Source organism: Rhinoderma darwinii, chromosome 3 (genome assembly GCF_050947455.1).
Source record: "Rhinoderma darwinii isolate aRhiDar2 chromosome 3, aRhiDar2.hap1, whole genome shotgun sequence".
In the NCBI taxonomy this organism is placed as follows: Eukaryota; Metazoa; Chordata; class Amphibia; order Anura; family Rhinodermatidae; genus Rhinoderma; species Rhinoderma darwinii.
Genome location: NC_134689.1, coordinates 237,956,711 through 237,976,664, shown reverse-complemented (window position 1 = coordinate 237,976,664; position 19,954 = coordinate 237,956,711). Strand labels below are relative to the sequence as shown.

At 38.2% G+C, this 19,954-nt stretch overlaps 1 protein-coding gene across 1 annotated transcript; it reads right to left on the bottom strand.

The window, feature by feature from the left end:
• Nucleotides 1-16,767: 16,767 nt before the first annotated feature.
• On the bottom strand, nucleotides 16,768-17,908 carry LEP (leptin). Its single transcript, XM_075855113.1, has 2 exons — nucleotides 17,759-17,908; nucleotides 16,768-17,127 (listed from the first exon to the last, which is right to left on the bottom strand). Exons 1-2 carry the CDS (start codon nucleotides 17,906-17,908, stop codon nucleotides 16,768-16,770), a joined length of 510 nt encoding a protein of 169 aa, XP_075711228.1.
• Nucleotides 17,909-19,954: the final 2,046 nt, after the last annotated feature.

Sequence of the window (19,954 nt, the reverse complement as noted above, 5' to 3'; positions counted from 1 at the left end):
CAGCCTGGACCGACGGAGCTAGCTCCCGCCCTCTGTCTATTTATACCTGCCTTTCCTGTTCCTCCTTGCTTGTGATTCTTCTCTGTTTGTTTCCTGGCCCTGCTGCAGCTTCTTGTACTACTGATCCTCTGCTTGTGATTGACCTTGGCTTTTCTGACCACTCTTCTGCTCTGCGCTTTTGTACCTCGCTCGTCTCCTGGTTTGACTCGGCTCGTTCACCTCGCTTGTTGCTCACAGTGTTTCCGTGGGCAACTTCCCATTTCCCTGGCTTCTTTGTACCCTTGTCTGTTTGTCTGTCGTGCACCTATTGAGTGTAGGGACTGTCACCCAGTTGTACCCCGTCACCTAGGGCGGGTCGTTGCAAGTCGGCAGGGACTGAGTGGCGGGTAGATTAGGGCTCACTTGTCTGTTTCCCTACCCCGACATTACAGAATGTTTTTCTTTTTTGGACTATTTTGTTCTGTCTTGTATGTGCAATATATGTTTATATGTTTATATATTTAGTTGTATAACTCACAATATATGCACTGTGTATAAAGAATCTTTGTACCACTGATATTTTGTAATATTAATTTAATTTAAATCTTGTAAAAATTTATGTTTGAGATATATATACATATAATATGTTATATGTGTTTTAATAATTCATCATTGGAATAGGGAAAATATAGGGACAGACAAACAAACATATGGATGTATAAATAACTGATTCTTTCTGATTTGTTCATTTATTTATTTGTGTACCACCTTAAAACTTTCCCCTTCCTTTCTTTCTTATATATAAAAAGTATCCGCCTTGGTTTCATATCCTGTTATATGCAACATGGTGTTTAAAAACGTAATCGATCGTGCCACTTCTTGATGTCGCTCCCCACCTTCTGACACGCATGCGCGGCTCCCCAGTCCGGGTCTCTGCATCCTCGGCTGGACTGAACTGCGGAACACGTGATTCGCGTCTTCCGGGTCCTGGCTCTGTGCCCCAGATGTTGATACGCCGGACTGACGCGGACTGCGGTGCAGCACTTAAATTATTAGCAGTTTTAGCTGTGCCCTCTGCCGATGATTGGCTTATGGATATTTAAATGGCTGACCGTCACTTTCTGACACCACCCCCAGACGAAGGCTCCAGTGCCGAAATGCGCATCCGGGCTGATGCCAGACAGTGTGGACTTTGCTATGGGTAAGGCGCTCTAATCTAGAGCTAATTTCATATAGGCTTTTGTTTGCCTTCTTTGCTGTGTCCCATATCTATCAGTGTACCTATCTACCTATGTACCTGGTTGTTGAGCCTGCACCCCATGTATTCAGCTTTAATTGATACTTGTTATTCATTTGCGATTTTTACCAAACATTCTGGATACAAGACATTATGCATCATAGCTCTACTCTTTTAATATTGATAACAGCATCAATTATATACATATTTTGTGCATTATACTTGCACACATCACTGTCTGGTATTTTCTCACACTGTGGCAATCATCTCTAACTTTTAATGTGTCTTTTGTCATTTTTTTGTATATTTGTTCCAATAAATTTTCACTTTTTAAATCAATTTCCGGTGTGTCAGACTTCGTCTTTTAGGTTATTGTTTCAATAAGAGGGTGTTTTCACCGCTACTGCCATGCTTATGATGGGCTTGCAAGCCCTGTCTCTTTCTTCCCCCCTTTTGATATTATATATTATATATTGACAAGGATACTTATTTATTTATTACTTACCTTTCTGGGGGCATGAACTGATTAACTCTGCTATTTTGGTGTTCTCCATATAGGCATAGAATCTGCATTTAATAGCCTCAAGAATGCCTTTACCTCAGCATCAATCTTCCATCATCCTGACATCTCTCGACAGTTCTCGTTGGAGGTGGACACTTCTTCAGTTGGTGCAGGTGCACTTCTGTTCCAGAAAGGCCTCAAAGGAAAGGCAGTAGTATGTGGCTATTACTCAAGACTTTTTTCCTCCGGAGAGTGCAATTACTGTATCGGGGATTGGGAGTTACTGGCCATTAAATTGGCTCTGGAGGAGTGGAGACATCTGCTAGAGGGCGCAGCCCGCCCCATCCTGATATACACTGACCACAAAAACCTTTGTGCGGTTGGCAAACAGGAGAAGAATCCTTCACTGGAGATACAGCTCCAAACTGGCTGGGCACACAGGGATTCGTAAGAGACGAGATCTGATTGCTTGTCATTTCTGGTGGCCCACGCTGCCCAAAGATGTTGTGGACTTTGTCGCTTCCTGCACTGTGTGTGCTTCCAACAAAGTTGCTCACTCCAAGCCTGCTGTCCTGCTCCAGCCTCTGCCTGTGCCTAAGGCCCCCTGGTAGCATATAGCAATGGACTTACTTTGTCCTCAGCAGGATGTAATACGGTCTGGGTGGTGGTGGACCGGTTCTCGAAGAGAGCACATTTTATACCGCTGACGGCCTACCTTCTGCTCCTCCACTGGCAAAGCTCTTCATCCAGCACATCTTCTGTTTACATGGCCTGCCCCTTCATATCATGTCTGATCCCCCCGATCAGACACGATATGAAGGCGCAGGCCATGTAAACGGAAGATGTACTGGATGAAGAGCTTTGCCAGGCTAGGTTATTTGCGATTTGTTCAGTTTTCCTCTGTAAACTCCTAGATGTGTAGTTGGATATTCCTCAGCCTACCATCCCCAGTCCAATGGCCAAGTCGAGAGAATTAACCAAATCATGGAGAATTATCTACGGCATTTCATCTCCACGCAGCATGATGACTGGGTACAGCTTCTTCCTTGGGCCAAGTTCTCGTACAACAACCACACAAGTGAGTTTACTGCTTCTACACTGTTCATTGTCTACAGCCAACATCCACAAATTCCTCTTCCTGTTTCAGCTACGTCCGAGGTGCCCACAGCTGACTCTGCATTCGGCGACTTTCTACAGATCTGGCAGCAAACCTGCGCCTCTATTCTGCAGGCAGTCGGTCGCATGAAGCGAAAGGTGGATACAAGCAGAAGAGAGCAGAGTCAGTATCTTCCGGGTACCAAAGTCCGGCTGTCTTCACCGTATATCCGTCTAAAGGTTCCTTCGTACAAGTTTGCTCCCAGGTTCCTCTGACCTTTTGAGATCCTACAGCAAATTAACCCTGTTTCTTACAAGCTTCGGCTGCCTCCTATACTCAAGATCCCCAACTCCTTTCATGTGTCCCTAGTGAAGCCTGTGATCCTGAACCGCTAAACAAAAACGCCTAGCGATGCAGTTGCTTGGTTCTACCGATGTGTTCGAGGTTAAAGAGATCCTGGACTTCAAAAACGTAGGAGGAAGAACTTTTTATTTGGTGGATTGGAGGGGTTTGGTCCAGAGGAGAGGTCCTGGGAGCCAGAAGATAACCTCTATGCTCCTACCCTCATTAAGAAGTTCCTCTCTCACTCTGGTCCCAAGAAGGGGGGGCGTAAGAGGGGGGATACTGTAGTGTCCACGGCCGCGGACAGTCGGGATTACTGACCCCCTGATGGCCGCAACCATGGATCTGTGAGCGCTGGCCCGCATCTCCTCCCTAGGAGATGCCAGCGCTCACTTATGCTCCGTTCTGCTGTGTCCTGTAAGGTGCGCCCACACATGAAAATAATCATCAATTAGCCCATGATCACCCTGGACTATAGGAAGGACCCTGCCCCTTTACTCCTTGCCTGAGTGTTGTTGTGTTTACCCGTGTTAGTTTTGCAAATGGTCCCTTAGTTTTATCCTGTTCCCAGTGTTCCTGTACGTGCTACCTGTATCCTGTATCCCGTGCTACCTTGTTCCTGTGCCTTAGAAAGTTGGAGTCGTGTTGTGTCACAGGTCATGCCTGCTGTGTTACACCACGCCTGGTGTCTGCTGCCAAGGTTCCATCTTAGCCTAGCCGTTGATACTGTCTGAACTACTACAGGTACCCTTGTGCTTGGACTATATATACATTGACTTGGTACACTGTTTGTCCAGCTGTTTTCCCACTACGGTGGTATGGTCCACTGGGTCCACATACCCACAGATCGTGTCAAATACTTTATACCTTCCGCTCCTCAATAACATATTATTCACCTGTTATATGCCTGGACATTGTTACCTGAATTCAAGGGGTCACATGACTGACACCCTCTTTAGTCCATTCAGTTATCCTATACGTGCATTACTATGGACTGATCTGTGGGCTATAACTTTCTTTTTTTAAACAGAGACAACTACACTGATATAAGAAAGGTATGTGAGAATAATTTCAAATACATGTATATTAGATATCTCTATAATTTCCTCTTCTATAAAAAGTGGAAACCGCCTTTAAGACCAGTATATTATCATGACAGGTCAAAACTAGCTGTATGCCAAACTAATTTAACAGCTCCTCTGTACTCTACATTGACAAATGATGTCTGTATTGTGATGATGGCACCAGAGATAGCAGCTACTATATAAAGAATTTAATTTCACGTGGCTGCTTTGCCCTATTGCCAGGATTGTCCTGATTTCTTAAAGATGCAATTCAGGTAAGAGAGGTGCATTAGGAAATTGATGATAATGCTGTTTGCTAATATGCAAATAAAGGTTCACCATAAAAAGACTTAAAGAACAATATAATTATTTTATTTTATTACAAATTTGAGAAGCCAGAATTTTTTTTAATGTACTAATAAATTTAGTATAAAAAAAAGTTACTTATATATACGTTAGAATATCAGTTTCCCTGCTTCCTGTAAGTAATGTATCAAATTCTGGAAAAATACAGCGTTGGCTACAAATGCATAGTTTGATCATGATTGCTATATGCCACAAGCAGACATGACAAATGCCTTTTCAGGACATTGATTCACAGGGTACCTCCCTTTATGTCTCTCAAAATCCACAGCCTTGAGCTATATAGGTAGGAAATGTTACTTATGTGATTCACTCTATTTCAATCCACTTTTCTCTAATTAGGGACTACACATAAGCATGTCTAGTCATGACGGTGACATACTCCCAAGGTGCTCCTACTGCACACACACACACACACACACGTATTATATATATATTTGTATGTGTGTTCTAAGACTTTCTTAAATGTTGAATTGTGAATTTGTACCTAGTAGTGAATATAGTTAGAATTTAAAATGTCTTTTATGAAGAAAGTTTGATGGAATTGAGTGATACAATTAGAAATCGATCACAAATGTGTCACCTATCCTGTGAATATGTGATAAATGATCATTATGAGAAAACGCCTTTAATGATATATGAAATACTGCTATATCCATAACTGTTAGCTACAGTAATATTTTAAGGATACTGCACCTTCTAGGTTTGCCTGAATTTTTCCTCTAGCAGAAGTGTTGCTGAAAACAAATGAATTTTATGACATTTCAATCATCCAGTGCAAAAAAATATTGTTTGTACATTATTTTAAATAAAGGCCAAGTCTTTAATTCTCTGATCGCTTCTTCAGACTCTGCAGGCATTAAAATAAACACTGATGCATTTAGTTATTACATACAGTGTAAGCCTAATGCCACAAAGAGCTATTGCAAAGGTCCCATGAAATAAACCTGAGTTTGCTCCTGAATTTAATATGTGCAGTCACTGTGTGTCTCCTCTTATAAGCTCAGCTAGTTATTTACGAGACTTCTGGGACAGGTTGATGTCTGACAACTACCATTGTCAGCCATATTAGCTCTTATAATAAAAAGGTTTCTGTCACCTGGTCACCGTCAATGACAGAATCCTCCATCAGTTTGACTGTAGAAATCTGGTGATTAAATATTTATTAGTCCACCAGAAGATTTACTCTTATTTATAGATTATAAATGTTACAAGGATATCAGAGAGGGAGGGGGGAAGTAACTAGATTTTTCTCCTACTTGGCATTAAAGTTGGCAGCCAGTGGTATACACAGAAGAGATCAGAACCCCATAGCAAAGATTCAAAAGTGCCCTTCATTATGGTGTTGTCTTTTGTTACCTAGGGCATATGGAGAGTTTGTTCATTCTCCACTCCCTTTTCATGAACCTTGGTCCAATTCCCCACCCGATCGTTTGCAGATAATGCAGATCTTCTGAACAGGGTAGTCCTGCATAGGTACTTCACAGTTCACACATAATAGCAAAGGGCATGGGACAAACCAGTACTGGACTTTTTCTGTCCAGGGGCCCAAAGTTGTTGCATTTTCTGCTTCTATAGTATGTAGGCTGTTGGTAGAAACCTGGAAAATAACAGCTTAAATAGATGAGGCGTTGAAGTTCCCACAACTAGATCTAACAGTTTTTTTGTACACTGAGACACATAGGCCAAATGTTTTTTTGTTTAATTCTCTGAAAATAGGCTGTAATTCTATCTTTGTTATTTTATTTTATAAGGGCTTGTTTACATCAGCATTGCTTTCCATTGAGGGGTTTCCGCCGGAGCTTTGATCTCAATGGTGACAGAAACTTTGCTAATGGTTTCCCTTTGTCACCATTGTAACAGGGTTCCGCTATTTTGATGGAATCAATGGTGCAGTCGACTGGTTTCCGTTTACATTTCCATTGAGGGGTTCACGATGGAAACTTCCAACAGAACCCCTCAACAGAAAGACTACGCTGATGTGAACGCAGCCTAAAACATCTGAGTATGCATACTAATCATTGTCTTATTTATGGTTGTTTGTGCGGAGGTTTAAGTAGCTAACAATGTGTACTTGTAGATACCCACCACTTAGATTAGGCCTGTTTACCTGCTGCTTCCCATCTTTGCTGGCCACATTCACTGATAATTGCAGCATGAGTTGTCTAATTAAACTTCACATGACTGACAGTAATATCAATGCTATACATTTTCCCCAGGTTTCTAAATGCTTTAGAATGATAACAACAGATCAGGTCACTACTCACCTGCTTAGTCCTATGGTGAATGCAACAAAGCCTTCTCATACAAAAGAGCTCCAGCTGTGGAGCACCGATGCAGAATGATAAGTTCTTATCCTGTTTGGTTACAAACATATGTGGTAACAGTGAATAATAATAATAGCTCTATTATCTGTGTTGTAATCAATGATTTTCAGATTTGTGGAGGTCATCTGAAGCACAGATCCAATGCCCTCCGCCTACAAGACTTTTTCTTCTTTTGTAATATATTGTTGCTTTCACAGTGTCTTCTATTTTGAATTAGTTTAGTTTAATACATAAATTGCAAATGTAGTACTGTCTTGCGAGTATTTATTTTCAACAAATCCTATGACAATTATGTAATGGAGTTCAATGCCAGACTCTAGAACCTTTATGTAGAAATACAACTAGATTCAAAGTCTACCTACAATTTAAAAAAATCCCATTTTTTTTCTAATATATTTTGGACCTTTTTTTCTAATATTCTTGATACAGCTATTGTATTGCTTTGTTTAGTAGAGAGTGCTGCTACTCTGCCCCCCACATACATCCTTGTATAAATCTCCGCTGCCACTTTCTACCCGTAAGGGATGATTTGTATGTGCTCCTATACTTGCTGTATGTAGCTCTATTACTCCACTATCATATATTTATAAATATGTTCATGGGGGAACAGAAAAACAGTGTCCTGTGCTAAGGAAATGCCTTATTGTGTATGTTAGAACATGACTCCAATTCATTTATTAACCTTGGTTTGTATAAAATCTAATTTTGAACATATATGTCCACTTTAGATCACCATTTACAGTTTACATATAGAATGAATATGCATAAAAAACTAAATAATTAACTTTGTAACTACGTTTTATCATATATCTTGTATTTATCCTGAGTTTCAGCTATTGGACCTATTATGGTTCTAAGGCTATGTTCACATCTGTATTGTGCTGTTGTGTTGTTCTGCTCCTTCAGAGGAGCAGAACAAGGGAATAACGGAGCACATGGTTCCGTTGCACAACGGACACTGCCAGTTGCCGACACAACTCTTGATGGACATGTGTCTTTTTTTAACTGTACTAACTATGTAACTATGTAACCCACTGATTTTAATGGGTTCTGTCGGCTTTCCGTCGGGGTATACGTGATTTTACAGGACACAATAGTACAGCATGCTATGCTATTGTCGCCGTTAATCTCCGGTAAACCATGCCAGATCTGCGATGGAGGCCCCTAGCAGAGATTCCGATGCAGATGTGAACGAAGCCTAACATTGTCTACAAGTCATAGTAGAAAACATTGTACAGGAAGAGGTGTGTACGCTGTGTAACTAGTTTCTATAGGCCAAAGCAACTAAATCAAGCCCCACAGTCTGTTATATATATATATATATATATATATATATATATATACATTTATATATATGTATATATAAGTATGTATACATATATATATATATATATATATATATATATATATATATATATATATATTCAAACAGAGAAAGCAGCAGCACTCAATCTCAGTAAGAGAAAGCTTACATATGTGAACGGGTGCCAGCAAGCAGTCCAGATCCTAGGACTGTATCAATATTCAGGAGAAATAAATCTTGCAGCACTCCAACAGGATGAATGAAAAAAATTGTGATTTATTCAAGCCAACATACAGCGGTGCGACGTTTCAGTCCAACATTAGGACTTTTTTCATGCTTGAAAAAAGTCCTAATGTTGGACTGAAACGTCGCACCGCTGTATGTTGGCTTGAATAAATCACAGTTTTTTTCATTCATCCTGTTGGAGTGTTGCAAGATTTATTTCTCCTGTATATATATATATATATATATATATATATATATATATATATATAATTATTATACTTAAAAAATAGAACGATTTAAAAATGAATTTAAACATTTAGATACTCAGCCTAAACACATAGTCAGGGTTACTTTGTTTTACAACTAAGGTGATATTTAGTTTTTTGTCATGCGCTTGAGCAACAAGCATGCCGCATAGAACCCAATATTAGGAAAACACCCTCATGGGCGAGCAAAATGATCATAATGTAGAATGCACAGTATACGAACATTGCTTTGTGTAGATGATTGAGATCAATGTAGAAAGTATAGGAAGTATTTATAATGCATAAATTAGATAATTATTAATCAGGTATTTCGCTTTTACACTCTGAGAATGTTATGATGCCACATGAAATAATATCAGCTATGAGGTGAAATAACCTCATCAACAGATGCTAGACTTCTACATGTCCTCTACCGAAATACCTTTTCAGAAATCCATGCTACCAGCTAGGGCTTTAGATAAAATGTATACTTGTACAAAACAGCTACATAAAAGTTATGAAGCGTTAGAGATGTATTTTGGTTAAACTAACTATAAACAGTATTCAAAGCATACCTAACTTTTCAGGTGACTTTTTAAAATAAGCTGTCATATGTGTGTACATGAGGAAAAAAACGAATTCTGGCTAATATTTAACTTCTGCATTTTTTAGTAGTTTTCCCCTCTGCAGGCTGTTTAATTCTCCATTTCTCTGAGCTAGTAGGCGGAGCCTAACAGTGATCATGTCTTCTATACACTGCACACAAAGAAGAAGAGAATGCCGTTCTATCTATGTATCACATATATATATATATAGAATCTGCAGCAGCATGGAAGAGAATATACAGCAGTAATAAGCAGTGTAGCTAAGAATCCAGCTCTAATGTGACATAGAAATCTTACCAGGATTTGCAGCAAGTCTGTGTCTTTCTCACTCTGTTCCTCGTTCTTCCTCATGCTTCCCCCTCCCTTCTCCATAGACTTGTATTGGCAGCGTGTCTGTGTCTGACTCACTCTTTCTCTCTGCTCCTTCCTTCTGCTCCCCCTCCCTTCTCCATTGACTTGTATAGGCAGGCAGTGAAGAGACAAACCCCCACCTTCTGCAGTCTGTCAATTCTGCTCTGAAACCAGGGACGGACTTAGCTTGACAATAGGGGGTGGACAGCAGATGACACCTAGTGGCAGTAACTTCACACAGAATTTGTATGTATAAAACTACTACATTTTAACATTAAGTAAATTACAAAGTTGATCTATATCAGGTATACTGTTAGATTAGCATAAATTAGTGTCCATTTAATTAACTTAATAAAGCAGCTTTTTCGTGTTGATTTGTTACACTTTCTAACGCAGTCATTTAAAAAAAAAATAATTCAATATATCTCAATTTTACTGGTTAATGTTTTAAAGTAAATCGCGATCCAATAAACACAAACTAAGCTGTATAGATTATTTTTAGCCCACTACTTTACTAACTTGGTGTGCAATTCAGCTACAGTCTATGGCTGATTGTTTTACCATTTTACCTGTTATTCCAAATGATCCGACAAAACATTGGGATTAAGGACTGGTGATCTTGAAGGGAAATCAAAATGTCTTGGTGTTTGATTTTGCTTATCAAACCAGTCAAACACACATTTGGACTGCACCATCCAGCTGTCATCCTGGAGTGTAAATATTCTGTTTTACCCAAGCATGTAGCAGAAAATGAATTGTAGTATATACATGGTGAGGACTTCGGTGGACCAGTGGCCTTGCATTGGGAGAGTAGACATAAAACCAATGCTCATCTGACCATTTTCTTCCACAGACCTCTGTTGCACAACAAGCCTCAGAGTACAGATACAGCACATGTATCAGAGGCTCTGTCACCAGATTATAAGTGCCCTATTTCCTACATAATCTGATCGGCGCTCCCAGTTGGTCTTTAGTTTCTTAAAGACCAACTGGGAGTGTTTTTACTTTTGACCAAGTGGGTGTTGTAAAGAAGTGTATGAGGCTGACCAATCAGTGACCAATCAGATTCATACACTTCTCATTGTTCCAGCCCAGCATGATCCACAGCACAGTGTGATTGTGCAGTGAAAGAAGCTGGGCTGGAACAATGAGAAGTGTATGAAGCTGATTGGTCACTGATTGGTCAGCCTCATACACTTCTCTTCACAACGCCCACTTGGCCAAAAGTAAAAACACGCCCAGTTGGTCATTAAGAAACTAATTAGCATAAATCTAAAATTGCTAAGAACTTGCTAAAAAATGATCGTTTTTCAAAATAAAAACCACTGCTGTTATCTACATTACAGCGCCGATCAGATTATGTAGGAGATAGGGCACTTATAATGTGGTGACAGAGCCTCTTTAAAGTCCAGCCTGCACCTCTGACCATCGTCTAGAGGTGTCCTGAAACAGAAGTGAACAACTGCATGAGTTCTGCAGTACTACTATGGAATTTGGTTGGTGAGTACTCTCGTTGCTGTCTTCGGATGACAGTGTACCTATATGCAACAAACACTCCAGGACAGGTAAGTGCCAAATAACATCTAATACCAGCATTGCATATTTGCTGTAAAACATCATATTTTTTTATCAATACCATTTAGTATCAGCATTACCATCATTTACAAACTTGTTACATACTTGTTGTGAAACATTATTCTCAATTGAATATTATCAGCGTTTATTAACTACATTATCATCATCGCACATTTGTTATCAATCATTGCCCCCATTGGGTCATTGTTTTTTGTGGAATATTTCTGACGGTATACAATCCATACAGTGGAACATCTCCCTATATACAGCAAACCATTATCACCATTTGCACAGGTGTCTAGCTCAGTTGACCCAACCACGAGGGCCCCGTGGTAGGTATATCAAAATATATACTGTATCCTCAGAACGTGGACTCAATTATGATGTTCAATTGATGTCCTGTTTTTCTTTCCTTAAATTTGAGATATTATATTTACGATATTTTATCTATATAGTTATCATTTGACTTTATTTGTATTTTGTTTTACTTTTATTTTATTTGTACATGTTTAAATTTTGTAATATGGCTATTATGTTCATTATTTGATATGATATTTGTCATTAAATTCAGACTAATATTTTTATATAACACACTTTAAGAGCCAGTTTCATGATACAATTGTTAAAAGATAAAAGCATTCACATAAATTGACTTTCACACTGCAGTATTCTGGTTACTATTTTGCATCACTATTTGTAAGCCAAAGGTAGGAGTAGAACCTACACAGAGAAAAAGTATAATAGAAAGATGTACACCTCTTCAGTGTTCTAGACCCACTCATGGTTTTGGCTTACAAATACTGAAGCAAAATTATGACCAAAATACTGCCATGTGAAAGAATCCTTAGACAGATACATATTTAAATATTTGCCTCTGCAAATCTAAATGACTGCATCCGTGGTGTGTGTATATATAGTTTTAAAAAAAATAAAAAAATTAGGAAACGCATGGGTCACATACCTGTTGCAAGTTCCCTTTGTTGGATTTTTTTATGTTCTTTTTATGTTTCATTTGTTTTTTTTGTGTTACTGTACACACTGTATAGTTATTATGGTGTAATTGTATTAAATGTTGCAAAGACATGAACACGTAACAAATAACATAACAGTAGAGGAAGATAAGGTTACAAGAGTGGTGCCCAAAATACAATATCAATGGTTTCCATCCTTGGTGTCCCTAGATGAACTTTCTAGACACTAATGCAAAGAGCACAGCAGACCTGTCATGTTCCATAACAACACAAATAAACAACTAAAGCCAATGATATTAATCCATGGTTAAGTGTTGCACTGAATGTTCGTCTGAAATTGTCTAAAGATGCAGAGCCTTTTAAGAGTTCCGATTGGAAATGAATGTGATGAATGTGAAGGACTGCATGTCTCTTGTGACTGACAAGCAAATAAATTCAGAATTGCATTGGTAAAGCTTTTTTTACTGTCTGCAAATAAGTTGTGATGGATAAATACTATCACACTATAAAACTCGCCTAAAGCAAAGCTATTTTCTCCTTTTATTAACAAACAGTGCTGGAAACATAAATCTTTAAATGGTCTTTTGCAAGATTTAAGAATATTCCCTATTGAGGGAACCTCTGTGGACACGTAACAGTAGCATAAGATGATCAGTAAATTTACGGGACAGGTGAGACAGAAACAAAATTAAAGATAAGAATACATTTTTTAAAAGCAGCAAAGATGGTGTTGGTCTTTCAAAAGAAATATAATGGAAAAAGCCAAAAATATTAAACACCTTCTTCTTTACCATATTTTACAGAGAAAAATAAAATGTCAAGTGAAATACACATGTAAGTCGCCATGAAATGTCACTTATATAATCCAAGAAGTGAAAAGCTGTCTAAATAAGACTAAAATCACTGCAATGAGATGGTGAACAGCCCTGTGTTCTAAGAAATATCTTAACCATTAGGTGTCCCTTACACACACAATTTTTTCAGCGTTTTTAAATGCTTGTAACAAACGGCATGAATTTCATGCATTCTTAATGCAAACACTTTTTGTGGCGTTTTTTTATTTAAAACATTTAAAAAAAAAATGCTGGTGTTTTTAAAGTCCTATAGAAAAGCCTATGGAAGAAACGCCAGAAAAAAATACCATATACAGAGCAAGCTGCGTTTTAAAAAAAAGCCACTGAACCCAAAAATGTCACAAAAACACCACAAACCAAAACGCTTTATATGTAGTGTTTTCTATATTTACCATAGACTTTTTAAAAAAAATAAAAAAAAACACTATGAAAAACTCCAGCGAGTACAGCAAGGGCTGGTCAAATTACGAAGAGTCGTATAATCAGCGGGCTGTGGCTCATACAACGTACTGACGCCGAGCAATGTCAGGACGTTGTATATGATGCACTACTGATGGCATTCGCATATCAGGCCCTAACACTGATCGGCGTCAGGATGTTGTATGAGACTTTTTTCACTTTATATTTGCTGTATAATTTGGCGCTGCTCTTCATTGATTATCCTGACATGACTAGATAATGAGATTTCGGTTGATAGCAGCAACCACTCGCTCCATTACGTAACATTGCCTTGCTTCCAGCACAATCCCCTGAAAATTGCACCTGCTCGCACTTAAGTCCGGAAGCCAGCAGATTACCAATAACCAAACCAAAGTCATGGGGAAAATGGGGACCTACAAGTGAAATATGTGATTTGGTTAAAGTCTTTCTCTCATCATGGTAGAAGGTAATTTACATTTGTCCAGGCTTGAGATGTTATTTTCCTATTGTATTGAACAAGATTATTGAACAAGATTACTGTGAGGATTTCAGATTAAATAATTCCCATAAGGGCAGCTAATATTACACAGATATGCTTGTGGTGATGCCTAGGTGTTTTGTGCAGACATTGTGTGGTGTGTGACATTAGTCAGACAGGGATCGTCAAAGCACACAGTCCAGTTAAGCCCCATGCACACGGCCGTGCCCGTAATCAGCCGAAAGTTTTTTAGCCCGTGTTCCCATACAAAGTATGGGAGTACGGCCCGTAAAAATCAAAAGATAGGACATGCCCTATATTTTGCTGTAGCACTTCTACGGCCCAGACACCTTCCTGTAAATAAACGGGAAGGTGTCCATGGACAATAGAAGTGAATGGGTCCGTAATTGTGGACCATAATTGCGGCCCGCAATTACAGACTATTTTTACGGTTGTGTGCATGGGGCCTTGGGGCTCTTTGATGGATTTCTTAGGATGGAATCACATATGCAGATTTTATTATCAGTCCTTACTTTATATGTTCTCTTCCTTTTGGATCCACTTGTCGCTTTGGCTCAAAAACGGCATTAAAATGGTATGTGTGATTCCAGCCTTAATGTCACTTGAGCTAATCAAAGAGTATCATACACAACCAGATATTACAAAGAAGATCAAAATGACAAAATCTGAATTCAGTTTCAAAACATTACATTACATTTGCACGCTGAGCCTATTTTGGGTGATATAACATGATAAGTGAACCACAAAACAACTTGGCTACTTAGAAAACTAGTTTAATTTATGAAAAAAAATGTTTTCACATAAATAAATAAATAATTATAAAGCATCGGCATATTCTGCCTAAATTTGCAAATTTATGAAACTGTAAACTTCAAGTTTTAAATAACAAATATTATAAAATATATTAAAGGAAATGTCTTCTTGATATCTAATATATGGCAAGTAACAATAACATTATTTACACATTAATACATTAACACTTTATAAACCACGTAATAAAATAATCAGAATCAGTTACATGATGTTCATTAGGGGATATTAAAGTTCTGACTACTATGAAATGCATCAATAAAGACGAATTGTAATTATTTTAGTGCACAACAATATAAGGGGACCAGCCCCAATGTAAGAAAAAGGGGTATTATTATGGAAAATAAGTATTGATTCATTATTATCCTACTGAAGCTATTATTTAACTTGATGAGTAATACAGACTAGGTCACTTCAGGTATAACTAAATAAATGAGCTTTATTGCTAAACACTCGATTCTTTGCTCCATTTGGGTACTTAAGGTGCAAAAGTAATTATGTCCAGTTTAAGGCTCCATTTACATGGCAGAGCCTCTAAGGAGCCATGGGCACACCATGTGCTCTGTACGTCACCATATTACAGAGATATGCGCCCCTAGAAGCAAAGCAATTTGTCAAATTCCCCAAGAATCCAACAAAATCAGAACCTCCATATTCCCTTAGTATGAAATCAGAGGCTTAGAGAGCTACAGTAGCGCCCCATAGAATGCTATTGGTGCCATTTTAAGGCTCCATCCAACTGGGAGATTGTACAGAGTTATAATATAGCCATGTGCATGAGGCCTACGTTTATTACATAGCTTGGAAGTCTAGAGGTATTGCCATTGACAATGGCACTGTTAAAATGGTGATGTCCTCCAATATAATTGCACCAAATTTATTATCAGCCAGCTACATTTTTTTCTGTGCAAAATACTGCAAAAATAATGCACTTGCTATATTTCTTAATATGCACCACGTCGATAAATTTGGCACAGTTTGCATCAAAAATTAAAGAGAATCTCTCACCAAGTTTATGCTGCTCTATCTGAGGGCAGGAGAAAGTGGTGCCAGGGACCCTGATTCTGTCAGTGTGTCACTTACCGTGTATTATTCACTAGTTTTTATAAAATCCTTGTATATCTCCTGCAGCGTGAGCTGAGCCAGGAGTCCACTTAATGATGGGCTTGTACTCTGTAGTCCTCGATATTCATGAGCTGAGTCTAGACGCGTCCCGTCCCACCACCACGACCACTGATTGGCAGCTTTCTCCCCATGCACAGTACGGGGAGAAAGCTGTCAATTAGCGGCAGGTGTGCGGGGCTAGCAGTAGCTAATGAAGTGGGTAATAAACTATTGTAATCAGGGTCTCTGCCACTACTTTATGCTGCCCTCAGATAGGGCAGCATAAACCTGGTGACAGGTTCCCTTTAACGTCTCACTCCCTTGTAAAGTGTCCTTAAAGAAAAGCTAGAACAATAATCTACAAATTATGGAATATTTAGATTGGATTTAACATGGTAAGAAGTGTGTGGCTTGTATTTTTAATATAAAATACATTAACTACTGTACGATATAAATATGAAACATTTTTGTTAGCTTAAAAAAATAAATATGGTACAATTGGACAAACAATTCAAATGCACATAAACAAATGACAGAACATTGTTTAGATCACAAATATTAACCTAGGAAAGTTGTCCTAGTGCTACAGTAATTAGTGCAATGCATTTGGAAGTGTTGAAGTCTATAACATCATGTCGTCATTCTATTCCTTCATTCAAGTTGGGAAGACGTGCGGTAGAAATATAGGACATTCAAGGATAGGCAATGCCCTGCAAGTGTTTTTTCTCCAAAAAGAGGTGATTGAATCGGACAAAGCTTCATTTAGCTTGTAGCTTAAGAACTAAAAATAATGGACATAGTTCAAACAGGGGCATGTCCACAAGGGACTACTCTCCAGCATTTTCAAGTAAGCAGTTAGATAGCCCGGTCTTCAGCACAATTCGTAACTAGTGTATTAGCAGCTTGTGATGTAGTCTAGATGTTTGACAATGCTATCTAATGTTTTCTCTAGACGATCAAGTGTCACCTTTTCCATTGTATATGACGCATTTTCATGTTGTTCCTTGAAGTACTCCAATGAGTTTATTTGTCTTGATTCTCTGGCCGCACAACCCATAAAAAAATTAAGAAACTGCAAAAGGCTACGAAGGTTCTCAATATCACTCAACATTTGCTCCACATGTTCCATTGGGATACTGGACAAAATATTCTGAAATATTTCAAGAGTTTCATCCATCTTTTCCAGACTCACTAATATCTCTTCATCTGGAATAAAATCCAAGCCACTGCTTTTCAAACTGCTGGGGTAATTGAGCTGATTTAAGAAAATGAGTGAAATAAATGGAGGTGATGAATAACACATACAACTAGTTTCCCGGATTTACTTTAAATCTACATGCAAAAACACAGGTAACAGGATATTACTAATGTCAAACTTTATACCTATAGTAGAGATTAAACAATTTTATATAATACAATGCATTGAAATTATAACAGCCTTATAACTATCAGTCAATTATCAAATAACATTCACTGTACCTATTGAAAACAATAATTTAAATTTTTCACCAAATACGGTAACATTATTTTTAAAATCTATATAGATCTGATATTATGTGCAGATTAATTTCCTAATATGTCCCTGCAGCAGTCAGAGCTCCATTTTTGTGAAACAGAAATAACCTATAGTTAAATGATAAAATTCTGGCTGCCTCCAACCGCCACTAGGGGGAGCTTAGACACTAACTGCATACTGTTTTTACACTGAACTCAAGATTAAACAGATTATTGTAAACTCCCAATGAACGTTATCATTTAAGCATATCTATGCAGGGGATTTGGAGTTCTGTAACAGAGAAATGGAGCTCTGTCTTGCATAATAATATATTCAAAAAATATAATGTTGCACCTAAAAATGACTGTTTACATGGCACCAGTTCCCTTACCTGAATTGGATGTTCCTGGATCCTTGTTATTAAAATTTTTGAGAGCAACTTTGCATCAGCCTTCAGACGATCTGATCTTAATGGCCTCCCATGGCACAGAGGAACTCGCATACAGAGGAGCCCACATAAAGAAAGTAGAATGTATTGCATTTTTCTTGTATACCTCCCTAAAATGATAAGAAATATTGTGATCATTATGTTGATATTAATGATGATTCCATTATATAAATAAGGTAATTAAACTTTTACTGAGATTTGTTGCATTTCATTTCAAAATCAGTTTTTTGCTCAGAATCTGACTACACAACACATAATACCACATGGTGGGAAAGTGGTCATTATGTAGTCAGATTCTGAGGTTCAACTGTCTCAAAACAGGATAAGTTGATCACAAGACATCCTGCTGCTGGGACCCAGCATGAAGGAATACGGCAACAAGTGTTTAATCCCTCTGCAGCGCTGCCACAGGAGAAATGAAGAATTACACAATTTCCATTTACATCAAAGATAATAGACAAACGTGCTAGGCCCTGCAGAGTGAGATACGCAGCCCCATTATCTCAGAATTCCATAACAGGGAATTTGAAAATTATTTATTTATTTTATTCATTTACATATAGTGGCAACATATTCCTCAGCGCTGGTCAGCGACTATCATTACTCACATCGGTGCCTGCCCCCATTATGGCTCGCAATCTAACTTCCCAAGTATCCTATCAATACGTTGTTAATGTTTTTTTGGAACGTGGAGGAAACACAGGGAGAACATACAGACTCCATGCAGATATTGTTCTTGGTTGGATTCAAACCCAAGATCCTAACGCTGCAAGGTAAGAGTGCTAAATACTGAGCCACCATCCTTCTAAAACAGATAATCCTTCAAGACTGGAAAAACTCAGAATGTTGTCACAAAGTGCATGGAGATTAGAAAGAGCAAATCAGGGACTACCATTAAAAAGTTGCAATACACAGCTAGACATCAAAGTCATTTTCAGCCCAGAATGTGGGTCATATATTTATGTAACGTATAATGAATAATGAAATACATGTTAGCATAAGCCAGAGCCCCAACCACAAGATGCTAAAAAGAGCTTGAGTCAGATCCTTCTTTGATTACATATTCAATGAACAAATACCTGATGATATCACCATTGTGGCATTTAATACAAGTTTACCTGTGCCCAGGGCATAGGGCAAGCTGTAAATTCTTTTCACTATCTATAGTGATCAAGTTACCGGGAACGGTCAACAGAACCCAAGGAGCATGATGACAGCATTGTCCTGTATTTGGGATGGTCACTCATAACCCCTGAGCAGAAGACCCACAGCAGATGACATAACAATTTTTATGTATCGTTCTACCTGTCCATTAAACTGCTTTATATTGCTTTTTGAAGGGTCTTTAGAGTTTTATGTAAATAAAGCTGAAACTTTGTAGAATGAAAAGTAATGCAACATTCTGTTGAACTATGTGTTTTAATTTCTTGTCACTTTTAGATCTCTGCTAGATCACTGCAGTCAATGAATGAAAACATTCTTTGTTTATAGTCAAAGGTTGAGAACCTGACATTTCCAAGATGGTGAGTTTGTTAGAATGTATCTGTGTATGTAAGAACTACCAGCTTTGTGTCCAGGACAGGATACTGTATGTGTTTCGCTCACAGAGAATTGCCTAGACTGATACATTGTAACAAACATAGCAGTTTATGGAGCAGGACTAGGTCTGGACAGGTTGTGAGGCTCGGAATCTAAACAATGATCTAACTGCAGGAAGAGAACGTAATAATGGTGAAGAATTAAAACACAAAGTAACGTTTCATTATTCAATCATTATGCAATTATTACAGCATTAGACAAAAAGGTTCTTCTTTTTTTCAGAAAATGCCTTGTGTCTGTCCATGGGTTGTGTCTGGAATGCAGCTAAGCCCATTCAATTGAACAGGGCTAAGCTGCAATACCAGATATCGACTATGGACAAAAGAGGCGCTGTTTCTGGGAACAAAGCAGACTTTTTTCTAATCCTGGAAAATCCCTTTAAGCTTTAAGACTACAGAGCCTTCTTAAACTGGTTTATTAAGAATTTAAGACATATTTTAATTGCTAGTTTTTAGTGGATTGTAAATTCAGACACTAACCAATATAATATATGTATTAGTTTTGCCCACAATAATCTCTAGAGAAAATCTATAGCGTGAT

Excerpts from the sequence above, each read along its gene's own strand:
- LEP (XM_075855113.1), bottom strand. The coding sequence starts at position 17,908 with ATGCAATACATTCTACTTTCTTTATGTGGGCTCCTCTGTATGCGAGTT. Across the intron at positions 17,128-17,758 it reads TCCAGGAACATCCAATTCAG|CTCAATTACCCCAGCAGTTT; the intron begins GTAAGGGAACTG and ends TTCTTAAATCAG.